General features: G+C 45.6%; 4 protein-coding genes across 10 annotated transcripts; 2 read left to right on the top strand and 2 right to left on the bottom strand.

The window, feature by feature from the left end:
• Positions 1 to 4,758: 4,758 nt before the first annotated feature.
• LOC108123429 (uncharacterized) lies at positions 4,759 to 5,276 on the bottom strand. Its single transcript, XM_017238554.2, has one exon. It carries the CDS (start codon positions 5,271 to 5,273, stop codon positions 5,037 to 5,039), a length of 237 nt encoding a protein of 78 aa, XP_017094043.2. The 5' UTR covers positions 5,274 to 5,276; the 3' UTR covers positions 4,759 to 5,036.
• Positions 5,277 to 6,835: 1,559 nt separating this feature from the next.
• LOC108123539 (nuclear factor of activated T-cells 5) lies at positions 6,836 to 14,494 on the top strand. The gene is made up of 5 exons (XM_017238767.3): positions 6,836 to 7,105; positions 10,334 to 10,560; positions 10,624 to 11,540; positions 11,742 to 13,365; positions 13,420 to 14,494. The coding sequence occupies exons 2-5, from the start codon at positions 10,335 to 10,337 to the stop codon at positions 14,325 to 14,327; spliced, it is 3,675 nt and encodes a 1,224-aa protein (XP_017094256.2). The 5' UTR covers positions 6,836 to 7,105; position 10,334; the 3' UTR covers positions 14,328 to 14,494.
• A 15-nt stretch (positions 14,495 to 14,509) lies between these two features.
• On the bottom strand, positions 14,510 to 20,616 carry LOC108123538 (uncharacterized protein CG5098). Of its 7 annotated transcripts, none has more exons than XM_070278165.1 (6): positions 19,701 to 20,616; positions 19,390 to 19,635; positions 19,008 to 19,225; positions 18,513 to 18,949; positions 15,934 to 18,449; positions 14,510 to 15,879 (listed from the first exon to the last, which is right to left on the bottom strand). In XM_070278165.1, exons 1-6 carry the CDS (start codon positions 19,773 to 19,775, stop codon positions 15,346 to 15,348), a joined length of 4,026 nt encoding a protein of 1,341 aa, XP_070134266.1. In that variant the 5' UTR covers positions 19,776 to 20,616; the 3' UTR covers positions 14,510 to 15,345. The 7 variants fall into 7 exon arrangements, with proteins under 7 accessions (XP_070134266.1, XP_070134267.1, XP_017094254.2 ...); XM_070278166.1 differs by having other exon boundaries at positions 18,513 to 18,946; XM_017238765.2 differs by having other exon boundaries at positions 18,513 to 18,946; positions 19,444 to 19,635.
• Positions 20,617 to 20,829: 213 nt separating this feature from the next.
• LOC108123420 (uncharacterized) lies at positions 20,830 to 21,768 on the top strand. Its single transcript, XM_017238546.3, has 3 exons — positions 20,830 to 20,989; positions 21,046 to 21,412; positions 21,479 to 21,768. The coding sequence occupies exons 1-3, from the start codon at positions 20,908 to 20,910 to the stop codon at positions 21,663 to 21,665; spliced, it is 636 nt and encodes a 211-aa protein (XP_017094035.2). The 5' UTR covers positions 20,830 to 20,907; the 3' UTR covers positions 21,666 to 21,768.
• Positions 21,769 to 21,816: the final 48 nt, after the last annotated feature.

The raw sequence follows: 21,816 nt of genomic DNA, 5'->3' as shown, positions 1-21,816 counted from the left end.
AATCCGGGTCGAAATTTCTGATTTTATGTTTTGATTTTGATTGATGAAGAATCGAACTACAAATCGTTTAAAGTATTCCTTTCAAGGATCGGATGAAAATTGGCCAAGATATGGACTTGGTTTGGATAGCCCCAACGAAAGGCTATCAGGGCCCCTCGGGCTGAAAGTTACACCTTCGATTTCTTTTCCACAAATTTGCCTCAAAATCTGGGAACAAAATATTTTTAAGATTTTTTGTCAAATTTTCTGGGCTGTCCCCTTCAAAATGTGCAAAATGCATGGGGAGCCCCATAGGACCCACTGCGAAGGCCATATCTTAGGAAATATTCATCCGATTCTTGAACGGAATACCTTAAACGATTTGTGGATCGATTCTTCATAAATCTGCATCAAAATCTGGGAACAAAATATTTTAAAGATTTTTTGTCAAATTTTCTGGGCTATCCCCTTCAAAATGAGCAAAATGCATGGGGAGCCCCATATGACCCACTGCGAAGGCCATATCTTAGGAAATATTCATCCGATTCTTGAACGGAATACCTTAAACGATTTGTGGATCGATTCTTTATAAATCTGCATCAAAATCTGGGAACAAAATATTTTTAAGATTTTTTGTCTAATTTTCTGGGCTGTCCCCTTCAAAATGTGCAAAATGCATGGGGAGCCCCATATGACCCACTGCGAAGGCCATATCTTAGGAAATATTCATCCGATCCTTGAACGGAATACCTTAAACGATTTGTGGATCGATTCTTTATAAATTTGCATCAAAATCTGGAAACAAAATATTTTTAAGATTTTTTGTCAAATTTTCTGGGCTGTCCCCTTCAAAATGTGCAAAATGCATGGGAGCCCCATATGACCCACTGCGAAGGCCATATCTTAGGAAATATTCATCCGATCCTTGAACGGAATACCTTAAACGATTTGTGGATCGATTCTCCATAAATCTGCATCAAAATCTGGGAACAAAATATTTTTAAGATTTTTTGTCAAATTTTCTGGGCTGTCCCCTTCAAAATGTGCAAAATGCATGGGGAGCCCCGTATGACCCACTGCGAAGGCCATATCTTAGGAAATATTCATCCGATTCTTGAACGGAATACCTTAAACGATTTGTGGATCGATTCTCCATAAATCTGCATCAAAATCTGGGAACAAAATATTTTTAAGATTTCTTGTCAAATTTTCTGGGCTATCCCCTTCAAAATGAGCAAAATGCATGGGAGCCCCATATGACCCACTGCGAAGGCCATATCTTAGGAAATATTCATCCGATCCTTGAACGGAATACCTTAAACGATTTGTGGATCGATTCTCCATAAATCTGCATCAAAATCTGGGAACAAAATATTTTTAAGATTTTTTGTCAAATTTTCTGGGCTGTCCCCTTCAAAATGTGCAAAATGCATGGGGAGCCCCGTATGACCCACTGCGAAGGCCATATCTTAGGAAATATTCATCCGATTCTTGAACGGAATACCTTAAACGATTTGTGGATCGATTCTCCATAAATCTGCATCAAAATCTGGGAACAAAATATTTTTAAGATTTCTTGTCAAATTTTCTGGGCTGTCCCCTTCAAAATGTGCAAAATGCATGGGGAGCCCCGTATGACCCACTGCGAAGGCCATATCTTAGAAAATATTCATCCGATTCTTGAACGGAATACCTTAAACGATTTGTGGATCGATTCTCCATAAATCTGCATCAAAATCTGGGAACAAAATATTTTTAAGATTTTTTGTCTAATTTTCTGGGCCCTTCAAAATACCCTTCAATGTACCCTGAAAAAATTTTGCCCACTGGGCCTTTTTCCTTAAATCCGCCACTGGAATCTGACCAAGTTATAGAATTGGCTTAAGGGCAAAATGGAATACCTGGATTTTACATAAAAATTTAAGAATCAGATCAAAATTCTTGTTTTAAGGCTTTCATTCTTAAGATAAATTCCGCTGGAAAATAGTTTAAGATTAGCAAAGATATAGACATGGCTTGGAGCCATAAGACATAACTGTCCCATGGGAAACCTACTGTCCTAAAAAACGCAACATTTTGAATAGTGCGTAATGGGATAGGCCCGTCTGCAGCTCCTCCACTTTCTCCACTGGTATTTGGCTAGTTTTTGAGGAAATCGTGCGTTTAAAACAAAAAGAAAAAAAAAAATACCAAAATGAATATGTGGCCGGCAAATGCATAATAAAAACATAAAATAAAATTAATGCTTCGCTTGCACCAGCTTCTTTCCCATTAAAAATAAAAAAGCAAGCACGAATATCTCCCGATCCCGCCCCAGACCGGTAGGGTCCGGCAAAATCAAAGCGTTTCTTTTGCCCTCTGTCCCCATTTGCATATGCATTTCTTTCGAAGATTGGGTCGGGGTAGATACTATACATAAGCTGGGCAACGGGCAATGGGCAATGGGAGATGGTAGATGGGGGATGCGCGACCAGCGCAATTTTCAGTCCCTCTTGCCTCTGATTAATTTATGGCGCTGATAATAATCCGGCAACGCATCGGATCGGTGCCGAGTGCCGAGTGGTAGCGTGTGATTATGAAATTTGGCTTGCCAAAAGAAATCAATATTATGAGCGTGGCGGCGAGGAAAGAAATGGGGACGCTGAAATAGAAACAAGATACGAACCTTTCGGATACGGATTTTGTTTTTGGAGAGATGAGTGGAAATTAACATGTGTTTGTCAGACGCCGTTTGCCGGCTACATCTGCATACATATGCTGATGTGATGTAATAGGCGTTTGATTATTTTGAATTTAGTTTTTGGGGTATGGGTTTGGGTTTTAGTTATTGGATCCCAGGTATTTTTTTTTTGTGGGTTGGGGAATTTGTTTCTTGGGGCTACGGAAATGGAGCTTCACAGACATTTGGCCCGGGCAATTAACCGAATCAATGAAAGTAATTTGATTTAGAAATGCCTGCCTCTAATCAGGCATTAGCTTACATCATTTTAAAATCTTAAATTTTATATAAATTAAAAGTGATGTTCGGTGTTTTTTTTTTCCTTTTTTTGGGGGGAGAACCGGGGAATTTTTTGGTCAAATGAAAGTGAAACCTAACCCAGCTTCTTCGGCCGTTTGGAGCGCTAATTTTGATTTATTCGATAAATTTGGAAAACATTTTGAGTAATGAGATGTTTGACATGGCATTTAGAAGCGAACGCCCATCAGTCTTCGCCTTCTGTGGGAATAGCTTCGATGTTGGTGGTGGTGGCCAAGACGAGATGGCTAAGACTTATTTGCATGCTAAGCTCACTGTTTAAGCGGAAAACAAATGATTGAAGCCAACTAATGATGATTACCGGTGCCCGGTCACTGGTTGCGTGCTCCCGTGATTCGAAAATTTGTGTATGAATGTTCAGCCCCCTTCCCGGGCTCGTAATCGAATTAAAGTTCATCGCGATGAATGAATGGATGGATTGGGCATGATTGAAGCCTTCCTCTTTCGGGTTTAATGCGATCGGATTTGCATTTAATTAGTGTCGGATTCGAGATCCGAGAGGGGAAAACTAATGCCAGCAGGTGTCACAAATATACAAATTTTTAAGATTTTTTTTCATTGTCAGAAAATATTTCCAGTATTTTTTTTTATATCAATGAAATCACTGAACTAATTATTAAAAACGCATCTAAATTATTTTATATCTTTGGCACGTGAGTAAGCCATTTTTTGGCTATGTTTCACATTCTTGGCCACTCAGCTGGCAAATTTAGTTTTAATAATAGTTTAGCCGGTAAAAAAAAAAAATATCTAGAAAAATAAAGATAAAAAAGAGAATTGACAGCCAAGATAACCTGCAATTAAAGCCAGGCCAAATGATGATTTGCGGACTCGATAATTTTTTTGACACGTGCAGGAAGTAAAGACTCTCCGAACCTGCTGAACCCGCATTAGCCCCAGGTCAAATATCACAATAATATATATAGAGAAGAAACCACTGTAAGGTCTATATATATTGTGGAGCACGATGAATGGACTGGCAATCGGACAACAATCGGATTACTTAATTTATGGAAAGAAAAACACTTGCCAGCACCAGCAGCATCACAAAGGAAGCACTTGGAGGCGAGCCGCAGACAAATTGCCAACTTCATTTATTATGCCGAATAATTGAAATCGAAATGAAAGAATTTGCCAGGTGATTATTTTGATTGCCTCCCCCCCTCACCATTCTGACAAGATCCATTCAAATCAGTGGGCCGTTTATCATCCAGCCAGATCCGAAAGATTCAATCAATGGCAAGTGCTGCTTGAATTCTATAAGCCATTGCATAATGATGATCAATTTCGTAGGAGTTTTGGGGCTTTGTTTATTTGCATAAAAACGAATGGGATTTGGTAGGAGGTAGGAGGAGTATAAATAAATATGATTAGACAAATTGATCGATGTCAGACATTGTGGAATGGCAGGCAGGCAGGCAGCGGTTGCCTTTATTTATCTATTTATTTACTTTTTGTCTTTGTTTCAGCGGATTTGTCAAAAAATAACTAATTTGCCAATGAAAGAAAACATATAAAGTGTCATGTTCAGAGATAACACACTGCCAATGGCTTTAGAAAAGATAAAAAATTGAAAAAGTGTTGAGGGGGATTATATCAAGCACTCAGGGAAATACTCTAAGATTTTTTAAAGGTGTAAAAGAGTTGGGACTGAGGATGCTCTAAGATAGTAACTTATTTAACTCAGCATCTAGGTACACTAAAGTTATATTAAAAAAAGAAATAAAATCGGTTGTCAAGGATATATTTATTTTATAAAACTGCTGCAAGCATAAGAAGAGTTTCAATGGTGCTTTAGATAGTGTATTAGTCTTAACTAACAAGCGAATGTCTAATGGCCACTAACAGACACATTGGTAATGATGGCTGATATGGCCAAAAACTGAAGCGTGCATAATTAAAATGTTGTCTCTGACCCCTTAGCTCCTATACCCTCAACCCATCAACCTCCTCTTATTTAAGTTTTTATTGAAGCATTCGAGAGTTACGCAATAATCTTTGGGAAAGGCCAGGATCGTAGTTAAGCATCGTAGAAAGCTTGCCTCTTCCTGATCCATTCCTCCATCACGCCCTCCGGTGCCCAGGTGCCGAAGAGGGCAGTGCCCATGTCCAGATATGCCACGAACAGAGCCTTGTAGTCGGTTTCTGGTCTGTCCACGGTGTCATTCATGACGGGAGTGCCTTCCGAGGGCAGCACCAGGAGAGATGCAGCGACCAGAGCTGCTAAAACAAGAAGATTAAATTCAAGTCCGAACATTATTTTCACTGGCATTGGAATGGTGATGCAACCACTGGTGGCTGCTGCTTTTATATGGATTATGTACCCCGTAGGGTGGTGCAAGTGCATATGCGGTAGTGGCACTGAAAGTTGATGACCCACTTCTCAATGTTGCCACAGTTGTTGGTCAGTAACTAAATGCACTGAAAATAACCATATATATTTCAGTTTTAAGAATTGGAAAAAGGTGTTTAACTTTTAAGTGCCTGTAGTACATGTTCCTCCTATATCTTTTGAATTTTTTTAAAGCAATTTTTAAGCATTTGTTTTTTTGGTGTAGGGCCTCGGTATTGGACTTGTAAACACGCCTGCAGTCATGGCAAATATTTGGCCACTTGTCCGACACGTTTATCAGCGAATAACAAATAATATAAAACTAAAAATTAAACAATATTTAAGCGGATCAGGGGCAGATACTGTGGCAAACAATTTTTTAGCTTGTCCGCTTGTTGGATGGCGCTCAAAATCCAATTTGTAGAACGCGCATCAAGGCGTTTCATGTGTGAATGTGCGTGGATCTATCTGCTCGGATGAGCCAACCAACACAGATGACCGGATGGCCACATGACACCGCCAACGCCACCGCCATCCATCAATCATTTGGCCAAAGAGCCCGTAAGAGCAGCCAAAAAACGCGCCTCAAGTGCAGCTGCTTAGCAGCGCTTAATGTTAATTGATCGAGCTTTTGTTTAATTAAAATTTCAGATTTGGGTCACACGATACTCAAGCGCCGTCTTAGATTCATATGCGGAAATGGTTATTCTTCCTTCCATTAACCTCTGCCGCGACATAAAGCGTGGTCAATAAATTATGCGGCCCAAATGGAAGGAATTTGCCGGGCTATAACCCGATTTGCCACATTTTTTGTTTGTGCGTGTGAAAACCTAAAAAAGTCAACATACAAATGAAAACGAAAGCGATTTTGGGACAACAGTGAAAGCCAAAAAAAGGAGAACTTTAACTATATCCAATTTCAAAGTTTATTTTAATTAAAAATTTACCAAAAAAAAAAAAAACAATTACAAAAGTGTGCCAAAAAAAAAGTTATTGTTTCGGGTCATCGTGATTAATTATGCGGTTTTTAGATTCGTTTATTATTACAGTCATTGAAGGTCACCTATTTTGGTATTAAATTCCATCCACTGCCAGATACTACTGTCTTATAATTTCCCAGGCAAACACGCCCTTAAAAAAATACAAAGTTGACAGCATTTTGTGGGCTCCTTTCTTTTATTTTCATTTTTATGGATTCCAACTGATACTGTTATGTAGGCTAGTAGCGGCAACATCTTCACCAGAAACAGCAACAGGTTGTCACCGGTTTCCCAGCAGCCACATCCTCATTATTAGCTTCAACATTGCCATCATCATCATCATCGTCACACGCAATCGATTGGGGCTTTGTTGTTGTTTTGGTTTTGGCTTGTATCTTCTTCTTCTGTTTTTTGTTTGGGGTCTGAATGTCTGGGTTGTGGATGCTGCTGCTGCTGCTGGCCAAACTCTTTTTGGCCAAAATATTTCGATTACCTTTTGGATGCCCGAGTTCAGTTCAAGTTCGCGCCTCGAACGGTACAGTTTGTCACGGCTCCGCTTCGTTGCCGGCTCCTTTCCGCCTCGAATCGTTCAAAGGATATCAACTATACGACTGGCAGGATAATGCTTCAGCCGCTTATCAGCTAGTGTGTTTGTGAAGTTACTTTGTGCCCAAAAAATACTTATCATATATTTCAAAAGTTCACAAGAGTGGTGACCTAACCGAAAAACTAATTAAATTTCGGTCCAGTTAAATCGTTTCTTCGGAGATAAATAAGGTAAAAATGTGACTGCATCGAACACAAAAAGAGATAATCATCTGAGAGAATTCAAACAATAAATAATCACATATATACACATTAAAAGTTGAGCTTGACAAATACCCAACGCCCACAAATTCGCAAAAGTTCTAAAAAATACAGTAAGCACAAATGTGACTCAAAACATATAAAGATTTTAGATAAATCAGTAAATTAAATAAAAAGCGTTTTTAAAGATTCCGATGATTTTTTAATCGTGGGTATAAAATTTATGGTAGTTTGTGACAATCTACTTTGAGTTTTAAAAAACATCAGGGTGTTTAATTTATTCTTTGAATAAAAGATATTTAATATAAGTAATAATAAAATGTTCCTTTTTGTAAAAAAAGCTTAGAAAAATAATTATGTGTAAAAAGGATTTTCTTACAAATATGTAAATTTGTTCCCAACTCATAAAGGATATATTTTTGTTGTCTCCAAAATATTAAATAGGTTTTCAACTTTTAACATTGAGTCATTTGAAAATCATAAATTCCAAATATTTCTACATAAGGTTTTATTATTTTCTTTTGAACAATTTATAGAATAGTTAAATTAGGGACTAAAGATAAAGATATAGAAGGTAGTAGGATGTAGTTCACATTTTATCAAGATTTAATCAGCTCGGGATCAAATTTTTAGAATTTTATTTTAAAGACTACCAATAAAAAACAAACTTCAACATAATACGTTAATGATATGTTTACATATTCCACTTTTCTGAACCCCTTGAAATAAAATAGCATTGTATACGGATATAGAATCAGCTATTCACGGATCTCCCTCAATCGCTGAGACAGCCAGAAGTGGCTCACTCATCTCGTGTTACGCACTCGCTTTACGTCATCTGACCATAACCGACCAAAATTCCAGAGATGCGGGCTCTTCAAGTCAAATCTGTCTAAAAAAGTTGATGAGCAATCGTGAGAAGCGCTGAGGCGAAAAAAAATGAGACTGACATGTCTAGAAGATCCTTCTAAATATATTCGCACATACGAGCATGTCTATAAATTTGAACCCATCCCTGGGCCAGTCATCAATTTTCGGCGGGATGACACTCAAGAGTCAAGGCTTGTCGGCGCCAATGGAGTCAAAGATAGATATTCGCTATAATTAAATATATCCAACCGGGGGTAACCCGTTCTCGTGATATCTGTTGAAGATTTATGGTTCACTTCGGCCCGGCTCGAAAACGTGCTGCCAATTAATTTGCACCAAACTCAGCCTGAGATCATAAAAAATAATGATCGAGGCATTTGAATTACAGCAAATACAGATATATATGTGTAGAGTCTTTTGGATAATCCACCATCATCTCATTGAAAATAGTTTGATGGGCTTTAACCATTCTCTTTTATTATATTTTCAATGCAAAGTCTGTTATCTGAAATTTTCCTTCCCTATTCTTGGCTTCTTGTTTCGGGGGGCCTCTCATCTTAATCATCATTTGTCTGGCATTTTAATGTTTTGATGGATCATTGAAAACAATGAGAAGTAAAACATTTTCTACCGAATGCTTCCTAGTTGTCTGTTGTTTTTCGGCTTTCGGTTTTCAGATTTTGATTTTTGGTCTTCTGTTGGTGCCTTTGCTCTTGATACTGACCCTGAAAGTGTCGAATTGTAAATGGTTTTTTTGTAACGAGTCTGCGGGGCATTCCAATCCGAAGATAAGTACCACCTTTGAAGAAGTCATTTTCCTATTTTCCATTCTTCGTCTGCAATCGCGGCATTTGCATATTGTGAGTGTGTGAATGGATGGATGGATGGATGGCAGAAGAGCTTCCAAGAGCTTCTGGCCAAAGAGGAATCATTAAAATTCAATTAGATGTCGCTTAGATAGTCATTATATAGAACTGTTCAGCTTACAGTTTGTTGACTTGCAGGAAGGTTATTGACTGCCAGGGAATGTCAACCGTTGCGATGCAATTATTTTGGCCATAATTATGATTTTACAATTGTTACATCACCAGCCAGTGGACTTATATAAACGATAGAGTTATCATTTTTGATGGTTAGACAATTACAATGGTCCCAGAAATAACTATTAGCTGGCACAGTTCATTTTCGTTTTCATTTGCTTTAAATGCCTTTGAGGTGCACTATCCAAATCAAATCTCTGGCAAACAATTGCCACTGAAAAGTTTCATTGAGCGGCCGGTGGAGTGCTATTTTTTTCGCTTACCATTCGACTTCCTTACACAACAATCAATGCGAACAATTAAAGGTAATAATTCAGGGTGAAGACAAGTGAAGATGGCTCGCATTGTGAAGAGTTTGGCAAGTTCGTTGCCTAAGTCTTTCGTTTTGATTTGCATGAAATATGAAATTTATCTGCGCTGCCCGCTCCATCTGTATCTGTATCTTTGCTGTCAGCACATATCATTCCATAAAACATAATAGCGGCAAATGACCTCAGCGGCCCATCGAGAATTGATGGCTCAAGTGTTTAACTGGAAGCGCTGCGAATACTTGATTTCTGTTTGTGCTTAGTATTGATTTGTTTTGGCTAATTCGGAATTAGCCACATTCTAATAAGGCCCGATTGTGATTAATAATCGCTGCCCATCAATTAAACGCCAGCCAGATGATTAATGATTCGCATTCGGCATAGAGAGTGAAATTATGAACTCTTCAGTTCAAATCGAATCGAGATCTGATCATAAATATTTAAGCGATTCGAAGTGGCACCACATCTAGATCAAGCGGAAATCTTGGCGGGCATTTCAGGGTCAGACAGTGCCTCCTTTTATTGACAGCATGGAATGCACACGATAAGCCCAATCGAATTTTAACTGCCTTTTGATGGACGCACTTTGCCGTAAATGGCCCCGCAGCTCCTACGCTTGACTGTTCGCACAGTCCCGCCAAATAGTCAGTGTCCCAACCGTAAACGGCATTTGTTTGGGCCACATAAATCAGTTGGCCAGTTGAATATCCGCTCGATTTGGTTACGTGAGAGTTTCGGACACGCCTCGAGATACTACAAGATACGCTATGCTCCATCCATATGCTAATGAGTGGCCCCTTACGTGTTTCCGTTGTTAGCCGCATTTGTATGCAAATGGGCCAAAACGCACATTTTAATCAATGAGCTTGGCTCTGGCCCGATTCATGGTTTATCAATCAGCCTAATGAATAAAGTGTCGCAAAACGCCGCTTACAAAATGTCACAATTAATCCAATTCGCATCTTTCTGATTTATTCCAGCATGTGGCCACCCAGCTTCTGTCTGTGGTTGGCTCTCGCCCTCCTTGTGGGCGTGGCCAGTGGCCAAAGCAGCAACCACGGAAACTTCGAGGATGCCGACAAATCCAACGAGTATACGGATCAGCAGTTCGACCTAAGGCACACGATTCCCGGAGAGCCTGGCCTGGATTATCCTATTTTGAGTGCTCCTCCCAAGACCAGCTTTGTGTGCCGGGGTCGTCATGAAGGTGGGTTGTTCATCTCAGGAAATTAAATTAGTTTACTAACCTTATATACTTTTTACTCCTCAGGATACTACGCCGATGTGGAGAGTCGTTGTCAGGCATTCCGCATCTGTGCCCACACCGCCCGATCGCCTCAGGGTTTCGGTTTCCTGTGCCCCAATGGAACCCTTTTCAGTCAGAAGCACTTTGTCTGCGACTGGTATCGCAACGTCAACTGCGACGAGTCTGAGAGATTCTATGACATGAACGAGGAGAAAACCGTGGGCAGCACCCACGAGATGATGGAGCGAGTGCGTCACATGATGGAGTATCCCATGAAGACAATCACAAAGGCCTTGCAGCAGGTCCAAACTCAGTCCCAGAATCCACACCGCAGTCTCAGGAAGGACCTGAGTGGAGATGGCGCTGCTCTCAGTGAACCAGCAGCTGTTCAGCCAGTTGTGTCCCAAGAATCCCCCCTAGAAGTTGGTCGTGGCGAGGCCCTTAAGAGTGAGCCGTTGATTCCGACAAAGACCGCTGCCGATGACGAGGGTATATATGTGAACAGCTTGGGAGAACTGTCATCCGATCCTGGCATTCAGTTTGATCACACCAATGCCCACATCATAGCTGAGTATCCCCGGGAGTATCACTACCAAAAGCAGAAGAACTTTGCTGAGCGGGTGAATGCGGGTCTGGAGGAGTTCACGGATGCCCTGTCCACGTCTGGAGAGAACTTGGCTCCCGATTATATGAAGCACATTCGGAACACGAAGGATGAAGCAGTTCAAATAGATCTGGTCTCGAATATAAACAACTTACTGGATGAAGTGTCCACGGATGTGGATCCCTCGGTTTCCGGTTATCAGTCGATGGCTCCGCCGAAGGTCAAGCAGCCCTTCCGGTTCCTGAGTCGCGGATTTGCGATGCAGGCTGAGAAGGGATCGCCCAATGGCTATGGCTATAAGAAGCCCAAACTGACGCCCAGTACGGTGAGATTTACGGTAAGCCAAGAGACTCTAACTTAAGTATCCAGACTTCATAAATCCTTTCCCACTATTATTAGTAACTCTATCGTAGTGCTATCCTAACAATCTCTATTTCTATCTATCTTTCTATCTCTATCCACTATTGCTATCAACTTTTGCTTACATTTGCAACCCGAAACCACAAAATACACATCACACTTAAAACCAAAAACACAGCCCAACGAGATACCCACCGAAGATCACAAATCCATTGACCACCAAAAACACAAATTGTCCAAAACCACAAGCACTACCACTGAAACCATTGAGCCACTGCTGATTGCTCCAACTCTGCCACCGGTTGAGGGCGATGAGGTAACCGTCCCGGAGACCACAGAAGCTCCATTTACTGCCACAACCGTGCCCGAACCACTTACATTGCTGGCACCACCGGAATTGGCGGTTTCTGGGGAAGTTCCCGCAATTGAATCTATTGGCCAGGCCGCTGCATTAACGGCTAGCTTGCCCATTAGCGAGGATATAGTTACGGCAGAGCCTAGTCCAAACCCAAGTCCCGAATCCGTAGAGAAAACTGACGTCCATAACGAGGCGGCTAAGCTGTTGCTGGCAGGTGTCCAGCTCACCTCGCACGACGAGGAGAGAGCTTTCCTGACCAATCAGTTGGTGGAGAACAGTATCCCCAGCAGCATTCCCAGCACCACCACAACCACCACAACCACGACCACTAGCACTAGCACTACTGCGTCACCCACCTTGCTAGCCTCCACGGAGACGGTAACAGAAATCAACAGTTTCCAGGAACGCATCAAAGGATATCGCCGCAATCGTCCTGCAGGCATGCTGAAGAGGGCCAACATTCGTCCTCTTCCGGTGGTGCGAGCTTCGAGCACAACGACCACCACCCAGCGAAGCACCGCCCCCACCAAGAGTTACCTGGAACGTTTGGCGGCCAGTAGGCTGCGCTTATCCCGCTTATCCCAGGCCACAAAGAGCACCTCGAAGGCAACCACAACAGCACCTTTCGCCATCACCACCCCAGCGACGACAACCACTGTATCCTCCCTTTCCCAAGTCCGCGGTGGAGCCGAGCCAGGCCCCAACAAGAAACTGGCCGTTAGAGACATCGACCGGGAGACCAAGGTGGCACCTACTCCGGCAGGAAAAGCCAGCTGGGAGAGTGTCCACAACAATCTGCAACGATTCCAAGTTCAGCGCGGAAATCGCGTCTATACGCCAGCCACCCGAAGCACCGTCAGCTTAGTTAGCACCACTACTAGCCCAACCACGCCCAGAAGCTACAATGTAGCACCTTCGTCCAGACCCACGGCGTCAGCGAGTCGCGGCAAGAGTCGCTATTCGAACTTCAAGACTCAGGCGCCAGTGCAGCGAACCCGCGGCACCACCACGCCTAGAAGCATCACCACTAGCACCTTTAGTCCCAGCACTACCTCCTCCCTGGCCTCCCTGAACCAGCACATCTCCGCCCTGGCCTCGAACTATAACAATGGCTTCAGCTACAACCAGGCACCTCAGATCAGCAAACCCATCCAACAGTCACACGTATTTGCCACTCACACTACTGGCGGCTTGGTTGCTCCCGTCCAGCCCCAGACCCACACCCAATCTCAGACCACATCCAACATTTCGCCCTCCTCTGCTTTCCTTTCCTTCGATAAGTTAACCCGCGCCATTGTTGACGAATCCGTTTTGCAGAATTTTAAGAGTGCCCAGTCCCAACAGCAGCAACACCGCCAGCAGCAACATGCAACGCGACAGGTGGTGAAGCAGCAACCTCCGGCAGTCAGCAGCAGCCCATACGTCAAGCCGGCAGCAGCGCCAGGTGAGAGACATTTTCCAGTTTCTTGGCCATCCTCTGAATCCTTTTTTCCCAAAGCTATTTCAAGCCTGACTGTGCCGCCACGCCCGCAACAACAGCAGCAACCACAATTGTCGCTGCCCACGCCTCCTGGAATTGTGATTGCCCGCGCTGAGGGTCAGCGAATTGCTCCCAACTCCGTGGGCAGTATTGTCTCCAACTTGGCCACCCAGGCACCTGTTAGGAGTGGCCAGCAAGGCAACTCCTATGTTTCCCTCAACGATTTCCTAAACAACAAGTTTGGACAACAAAGTTCGTCGGCTTCCAGCAATATTGCTCCTGCTGCCACATTGCAACAGCAACAACGAGTGCCCCATCAGCAACATCAGCAGCAATATCAGCAAGCCATTCAGCACCAGCAGCGTATCGTCCAGAAGCAGCCCGTTCAGCAGCAACCTCAACTGAGCTATATATCGCAGCAATATCAGCAGCCACAGCAGCAGCATCAGACCATCTACCAGCAATATCAACAGCCCCAAAAGGTGCAACAGCAGCAGTTCCAGCAACAGCAACGCCCCACCATCCACTCCATCCAGCAACCCTACTTGACGCCCAACATCTTCGTGCCCTACCAGCAACAGCAGCAACAGTTGCCCCAGTTCCCGCCACTGGCTCCTCCTGTGGCGGTATCCACCGGCAACATTGCCCAGGGACCGGTGATAGCTGGACGCCATGTGGACCACCTCAACGTACAGCTGCCCACTCTGGGTAATGGTCTGATCCCTGGACTGCAGCTAGCCCAGAAGCGTAGCGACGTGTCGGCCGGCCAACTGCAGCTGGTGGATACCAACAGAGCCGGATCGAGCAAAAGCAGGGAGCGCGCCTTCTACGCCGGGAGGACATCCTACGACGTGCCCCAGAGCAGCGTGGGTCGGCTGCCCAACGATGTGACGCAGACGCTCCGTAGGAGACTGCGTCGCTATTGAAGGATGTGACGATAATTAAGTACTTTGTAGCTAAATTAATAAACTATTTATGTCTAAGCTAAGTCAGTGTACCATAGCAATCACGTGTTTTGACCGAAACAGCCAGCCCATGTATGAGTGTATACTTTTTTCATATTTATTGATAAATAAAACGAACGAAAAGTGAACGAATCGTTTAATCAGTTGCTTGTGAGATTAAGTTTTTATTGTTTATACGAATTTAGGGTTTAAAATTATCAGCAATACGTACAGATCTTACCAAATACGAATACAATACAAGGTTTAATTTAGCTGGCTTTAACGTTTACATTACCACTCTATTATCATTGTTATTTCATCGCATATGTGTTTATCAGTTATACTTATATTGTTGTACAATATTCCGTTTTCCATTTTGAATTGGGCATCGAATGTTATCGCTTACTTGGTGTCAAACATTTTCTATTTATAAGTAACTCTACTGCAACGTCGCATCGCATACACACGCATTGGAATCTCCCTTGGCTACGATCTGGGTACGGGTCTGGATTACTCGCTAGTTATCGGTATGGCATGGAGTATTCGTCGTTTATACACACACATATTGAAATTGAACTAAATCGATACAATTGGCATTTGTGATGCAGGGCATAACGTCGGTTTTGATGGGAGTAGGAGTCTTTAAGCTTAGGTGTAGTTAGAACTAAAAGGTACTAATGAATAGTGCGTAGTACTAGCCGAAAAATAATTTAGTAGGGTTTAGGATTAACTTAAATATAAACAACTAAGGATGCTGTGATTATCGCCTGGGCGGTGCGTCAAAGCCTAAAAATGTACAGCGGAATTTATACAAAAAACACCTCACGGATTACGAAATGCCCTCCTGGCGGCAACGGCAGTCGGTAACTTATGTACAAAAGCTTAAGTAATATCTGCAGCGAACTGCGGGTTGTGTTGGGAATTGGTACGACTCGGGATGGTGTGCCTTCAACGCTCAACGCTCGGCGACCAGGCGGCATTTCTGGACGCGCACTCGTACTCAGGGAAGCGAATGAACATTGAAAGCGGGCGGTGGTGCTGGAGCAGGAGCGGGTGTCACTACCGAGACGACTGGAACTAGTGGCTCCAATTTCACGGATTCGGCAACACCCGACTCTCCGCTGTGTAACTGACAGTGGACCTTGCGGTCCTCTTCGCTTAAACTCCAATTGGCTGATCGGGCGCAGGGTACGTGGGCGGGTGCCTTGCAGCAACGCTGGAAACAGCAGATATTGGCCCCCGACTGCTGGCAGAGCACACACTGATACCGTGTGCTGTCCCACACCGCCGCATCCAGGCCATTGACGTGGGCGCCAATAAGGTGGATGTCGTTGCTCCAAACGGCGCAGTCCTCGTGCAGCCACACCTCGTAGCCGTGCTCCGAGGTCTTGCCCATGCCGCGAAACGTCTCCACGAACTTGGTCTCATGATTGCAGTCCAGCGGGTCCGTCGATGAGCATTGCGACTGCGATTCGTTGGGATCGTCGCTGTAAGACACTTGACTATCATGCGTCTGTTTTCGTTTTCGTTTATGCTGGAAAGGATCTGAGATTAAAGACCATCCAACCCGGATCATTTGTTATCTTACCATGCTGATTTTGGGGGCCTGCATAATAGTGGCCAGGGTGGCGGGCACCACGGGTAGATTTCGATCTTGCACCTTGACCATATCCTCACGCCGTCGCTTACTGACGAACAAGCCATCGATGTCCTGAACACCCGGCGCCTGCAGAGCGGCTCGGTACTCTTCGCAGTCGCTGGTCACCAGATACGGACCAAAGAGATCGCCCAGACCCAGCTTGTGGGGGCCGCGTTTGCAGAACACACAAATCCAGGTGGAGTCCGTGGTGTCCGCGTCGTAGCGATTGCTCAGCGTTGAACTGTGCATGCCCCGTAGGTTCTTCCTCTCGTGCGGCGCCTTCTTGGCCTTCGTTTGCTTCTCATTCACGTCCTCGGCGTTGTGCGTATTTTTGATAGTCACACTTCCGTCTGCCTTGATGAGAATGAACGGGGACTTGCCCTTCAAGTCTGGGGCGGAGGCCACTCCATTTGTGGGCGCTGAGGTGCTGTCCTCATCCGTTGTGTTGTTTTGCATTTTTCGTCCCGCCTTCTTTCCATTATGCTTGGCATTCTTTGCGTTTCCGGAGCCCTTGCCTGCCGCTCCTCCCTTTTTGCCCTTTCCTGCATTCTTTTTCTTGGCTGCAGCGCCCGCTTTTCCCTTGGGAGCCAACCGAGCTGCCAGGGCAGCCGCAGCTGCCGCCGAGGTACTGGGCTTGTCGTCGTCAATCTCCTCGTCCTCCAGCGGCTCTGGCTCTGCCGCCTTTTTCTTCCGCCCCGTCGCTTTCTTAGCGGGAGGCTCGTCAATCATGAACCGCAGCAGCGAGACATCCATTCCCATGGAGAGGCGGCGGGGAGGTGGCCTGCGAGTTGGCGCAGTTTTGGGGGCAGCAGGTTCTTTGGCTTTACCTTCGTCCACTGCTGCTAGGGGAGTTGAGGTGGAGCGGGCTTCTGGCGTGGGGCTGTGCACGGGACTGGGCATCGTGGACTTCATTGCCGCCTTGGTCGCCATGGGACGTATTTCAGGTGTTGGGGTTGCAACAGGCGCAGCTTCCACTTTTTCCGCTGGCGCCTCTTCGGGTTTGGCGCTGTCCAGAGCCAGCTGTGCGCTCAAATCGTGATTTCCAGCTTCCCCCGTTTCCACAGTGGATTTCTCCGGCGTGCAGGTGCGATCTGGTTCCTCTTCAATGCCGGCAAACATCTGCTCCAGCTTATCCTCCACCTCGCCAAAGGGGCAGGGCTCGGCTTCGATCTTCTTGGGAGATTCCGTCACCGGAGTTGGGGCAGCAGGGAGGGCAGCAGGTGCAGCTGGAGGGGATGCCTTGTTTGTCGCCGTCTCCTCTTCTTCGTCGCACTCGTGAACACTGACCGCCGGCCTTGCATCGATGTTTCCCTGCTCCACGAGGGCGGGCGATGCTGGGGTATCGGTGGTGGCCTTGTTACTCACCTCCGACTTCTGATCTCTACGAACATCACTGCTTGCCCGACTGCTATGGGTGTTGGCGCTGGAGCTACTCGAACTACTACTGCTGCTATTACTTTGCGGACTGGGTGGCGGCATGCTCGGCGGTGTGGACTTCTTAGCACCAGGAGGTTCATCCTCATGGGTCTGACGCTGCTGCTCGGTGAGGTTGCGCTGCAGCAGGGCCTGCCGCTGCTTCTTGGTCTTGGGGTTCTCGTTGTCATTGTACGGCGTTGAGCTGTTGCTGTTGCTGTTCTCCACTGGTGCCGGTGATCCGTTGCTTCCGTTCTCCTGCGGCGCCTTCTCATTCTGTAAACTAAATGGCTGGAACTCCGTGCCTCCGTTTTTGGGACTACAGCTGTTGCCATGAATAAGCTGCTGCTGTTGCTGTAGCTGCTGCTTGCTGGTGGCTCCTTCGGGGGCATTTTCATTTGGCGTTACCCTCATCACCATACTGGATTTCCGTTTGCGGCGCTTCCGACTGTTACTGCTATTGCTATTGGACTCCAGAGACTCTTCGTTCGAAGTCGTCAGGTAGGGAGATTCAGGGGCCTCCGGAGCCGGCTTCTCCGAATCTGCGTTCCGGTAGGAGAGATCCGTAATAACAGGCTGCTCTTCAGCTTCTGAATCCGGCTTGCCTTTCACCGCCACGTCGAGATTCGTCAGTTGCGCATTGCGGGAATGATGTGTCTGCTGTTGCAGCGGTGTTGTGGCCCCCAGTTGCTGCTGATGGACCACATCCTGCGGTTGCCCTTGAAACGGGGCATTGGTCAAGTGGGGTGGCAGAGACGGCGGTTGCTGGTTGAGATAGTGCAAGTGTTGAGGATGCGACTGCGACTGTGATTGTGACTGGGATTGATCCGGCTGCAGGTGCTGGTACCCGCCTGGGACCGGACCTCCACCCGCGCTGTTCAGGGGATGATGCAAATGCAGCTGATTGTAGTCCATGGTGGGTGATTGCATCTGATGTGGGGCAGACCCCAGCGGTGACTGAGGAGTGGGTGGTGTCTGGGGGCCATTGAATTTGGCAGCCAAGTTGTACGGCGGCTGCGGCTGCTGCTGATGAAAGTTGCGTAATGGCGATGCTGTTTGGGTTAAAAGACTCACATTAGATTCAAGATTTGGTTGCAATATTACCATCAACTCACGTTTCTTGCTGCTGCCATGTTGCTGTTGCACGTTGTGGGCAGGTAGCTTGGTGGATCCTGCTCCCGGGTAGCCGCAGTCTTTGTCTTTCGGCATGCTCTTCCCCGCCTGCAGTTCGTGGTCGAAGCTGCGCTTCAGTTGTGCCAGCTTGAAGTTCTCGTCGCGAGTTGGCATGTAGTGCGGGCTGGTTATGTTGTTGTTACTGCTGGTGCTGCTGTTGTTGCTCCCGCCATGATTGCTGTTGCCGGAGGATACGGATGCGGGTGGCGGAGGCGGCAGAAGCGATTCACAGTCGGCTCCATTTGTGATTCCAGGAGCAGAGACCACTGGATTCTGGCTGCTGGACTGCAGTAAGCTGGCATGTGCAGCAGCCATCGCAGCCAAGTGTCCTTGTTGCTGTTGCTGCTGCTGAGCGGCATTGGTCGTGAGATTTTGACTGCTTTTTGGGGCGGGATAAGTTGATTAAAAATTCCTCACTACGGGAAACTGAATCTCACATTGATGTGTAGTTAGGGGCATGAATGAGCGATTGCGGCTGTTGTTGCTGGGTCTGGTGTTGCGGGTGCTGTTGTTGTGGCTGCGACTGCTGTTGCTGCTTGGCCAACGGCTGGGCCGCATTGCGGGCGGATTGCAACGACAGGTCCATGGAGTCGAAGGGTAATGTTTCAGTGTATGGTGGTGCCAGCAATGGATTCATCTGATGATGGTGATCCAGCTAAAGTGAAAAACAGAAACGCTTATTAGAACTCTTAGTGATGGCTACAGTCGCTCCAAAGGATTACAACAGGCGGCAACAACACAAAGCAACTTAGGTCAACGCATAACAACAATAACTAAACGAGGCTAAAGGAGGCTCTACTAAAGGCGGGAGAATCGAACATGCTTTTCGGGTTGGTCTAATATCTGGGTTTTTGCGATCCTTAGCGGCTTTACGTTTTTGTGATTGGCCGACATAAAATTGTAAATGGCATCGGGTGGCGGGGGTGGATGCGGATGAGGATGTGGCGGCTGGGCGGGGGCAGAGCTGGCCCCGGACATGTGCCAGGCCAGCGGTGAGCGCACCATGCCGGGCCGTTCATTTGACATGTGCGCCAACTGCGGCTGCCGCGGTATATACGATGGAATCTGTAAACACAGGAGGGAGCATTATGTATTGCTTGGTGGAATAATTTTTCCAGTTTCACACTCACTTGCAGGGGATTCCATGATGGATTCTGCGCCGCCTGGCTGAGATGGCCCGGATGCGGGTGATTGTTGTTAGCCATCACAGGACTAATGAGCAGCCAGGATCATAAGTTGTCTAGCAATCCGTGGGAATGTGACAGTTAAATGATAAAGGGACAGCTGGGAGAGAGTGGCAGGGGAAGAAGGGGAAAAAAACCTCGTCTAATTTTGCACCCGCCAGACGGAAGGTCCTGCCACATGGACAGAGGAGAGTTGAACGGAATCGAGGAGCTGCTAACTCCCAAGATGCGGCTCCAATTGGCCCATAAACAGACCGTACCGTATCGCACCGCACGCACTTTTTTCACACCAACACCACCACCCACGGAAGGATTTCTTCTTCGTTTTCGGCGAGCTAGCGAGCGAGAGGCGAGGAGGGGAGCCGCTTCGTTTTCAGCGAGCGAACGAGGAGCCGCTTCGCTCTCGTGGTCCTTGCGCGATAACCTCCCTTGCACGCTACGCCACAAGCACGCGGTCTTTTCAACTGGCCAACGTCCTTTTGCCCACGTTTACGCCGCTCAGCTCCATTGCCAGTTATGTGTGGCTTTTCTTTAAGCGTTTTTAACTTCTTTGCATTTAGTTTGTTAGTTTGGCCAAGGCGTAAAAGCTGTATGGTACCTCGATTTTCAGCGGTAGCGCATTGCGAATTCGTTGCGACGGCGTGCGAATTTTTCTTGTTTTGGGTCGAAAATCCCAGACCGATTGGAACGCGTTATGGGGCAGCGTTCCGGCAGCTAACACATGGCGGCCAATAATGTTTGTCCTAAAGATGCTGGTTTTACAAATGCCGCTAAGTCGTTGTTGTATTTTACTTTTATTTTGGCTTTTCAATTGTTTAAAACAAAATGTAATTTATGTGTGTTGGCAGGGTGGCCGATGCCAGTTTAGTAGCAGAATACCAAAAGAAAAATACCGTAACAGCAAAGGATATAAAATACTGTTTAAACCAGAATTATCATTTTTCAAATTACATAAATTTGGCTGCTTTTAAAAATTATTTCTTTATAAAAATATTTTTATTGCTTTCCTATAATATTATTAAATTTGTGGAAGCTATTAATTTGATTAATTTAAAAATTTCCCTTTTACCTCCATGGGAAATTATTTTGGCGGCAAAATGCGGTCACACTTAAAAATGCATTAAAAGGCAAAATTTTCAATTTGTAACACAAAATGAGCCCTCTGAAGCGTGGAGCGCTTATTGTTTTTGAAGGATGCGACCGCAGTGGGAAGAGCACACAAAGCCGGCGACTAGGTAAGAAGCGTAAGCAACCAGAAGCCACCTTCTTTAAAGACATCTATGCCTTCCAGCTGAGCTTCTCAAATCGAAAGGAATACCCACGGAGTCCTTAAACTTCCCGGCTCGGTCTACAAACATTGGTCAGGTTGTAAACGGTTATCTGACAAACAGCAAGGACCTGCCGGATGAGGTAATCCACCTCCTGTTCACCTCCAACCGCTGGGAGCTAATGGGAAAGCTGAGACAGAAACTACTTGCCGGCACGACGCTCATTGTGGATCGATATTCCTATTCCGGCGTGGCCTACAGCGTGGCCAAGGGAATGGACTTTGAATGGTGTTATGCGCCGGAAAGGGGCCTCATCAAGCCGGATGCCGTTTTCTACCTTAGAGCAGCACCTGAAAGTCTTGCAAAGCGCAGTGAATTCGGCGAGGAGCGGTAAGTGCAAGTAAAATTTAAGGAATATAGCCTTAATTCAACTAAATTTTCCTTTCCTATGATCAGCTACGAGAAGGTAGAGTTTCAAAGCCGCGTTTCTGCTGTATTCGATCGTATTTGCTCGAACGAGTCCACCTATTGGCACCAGTTGGATGCCAGTCAAACAGCCGATGATTTGCACTCCCTGATAGCTGGCACTGCGGAGAAACTCCTCCCGCAAGTAGCTACCCAGCCCCTGGATAAGTTGTCATAGCCAAGCGCTGGACACGGTCATATATTAGCCTGGATTTACGTTGATTTATGCAATACACGTTCGTTTGTAATAAATGTATTAAATGCCCATTGTTTTGCCTGTGGCGCTTAATTTTTAATTTACGATAAGGATAAAAAGCAATAAATAAAGC

This window comes from Drosophila bipectinata, chromosome 2R (assembly GCF_030179905.1).
Source record: "Drosophila bipectinata strain 14024-0381.07 chromosome 2R, DbipHiC1v2, whole genome shotgun sequence".
Classification (NCBI taxonomy): domain Eukaryota; kingdom Metazoa; phylum Arthropoda; class Insecta; order Diptera; family Drosophilidae; genus Drosophila; species Drosophila bipectinata.
Note: the sequence above shows the minus strand (reverse complement) of the source record. Positions and strands in the feature narration are given on the sequence as shown.

What these genes read in the sequence shown, in the direction of transcription:
- LOC108123429 (XM_017238554.2), bottom strand. Translation starts at nt 5,273, where the DNA reads ATGTTCGGACTTGAATTTAATCTTCTTGTTTTAGCAGCTCTGGTCGCT.
- LOC108123539 (XM_017238767.3), top strand. Translation starts at nt 10,335, where the DNA reads ATGTGGCCACCCAGCTTCTGTCTGTGGTTGGCTCTCGCCCTCCTTGTG. An exon ending in CCAGTACGGTGAGATTTACG is followed by an intron (nt 11,541 to 11,741) that starts GTAAGCCAAGAG and finishes CCAAAAACACAG; the next exon opens with CCCAACGAGATACCCACCGA. An exon ending in CAAGCCGGCAGCAGCGCCAG is followed by an intron (nt 13,366 to 13,419) that starts GTGAGAGACATT and finishes TTTTTCCCAAAG; the next exon opens with CTATTTCAAGCCTGACTGTG.
- LOC108123538 (XM_043210393.1), bottom strand. Translation starts at nt 19,775, where the DNA reads ATGGCTAACAACAATCACCCGCATCCGGGCCATCTCAGCCAGGCGGCG. An exon ending in TGTCGGCCAATCACAAAAAC is followed by an intron (nt 19,226 to 19,443) that starts GTAAAGCCGCTA and finishes TTTTCACTTTAG; the next exon opens with CTGGATCACCATCATCAGAT. An exon ending in GCCCCTAACTACACATCAAT is followed by an intron (nt 18,947 to 19,007) that starts GTGAGATTCAGT and finishes CCCAAAAAGCAG; the next exon opens with TCAAAATCTCACGACCAATG.
- LOC108123420 (XM_017238546.3), top strand. Translation starts at nt 20,908, where the DNA reads ATGAGCCCTCTGAAGCGTGGAGCGCTTATTGTTTTTGAAGGATGCGAC. An exon ending in CACACAAAGCCGGCGACTAG is followed by an intron (nt 20,990 to 21,045) that starts GTAAGAAGCGTA and finishes TATGCCTTCCAG; the next exon opens with CTGAGCTTCTCAAATCGAAA. An exon ending in AGTGAATTCGGCGAGGAGCG is followed by an intron (nt 21,413 to 21,478) that starts GTAAGTGCAAGT and finishes TCCTATGATCAG; the next exon opens with CTACGAGAAGGTAGAGTTTC.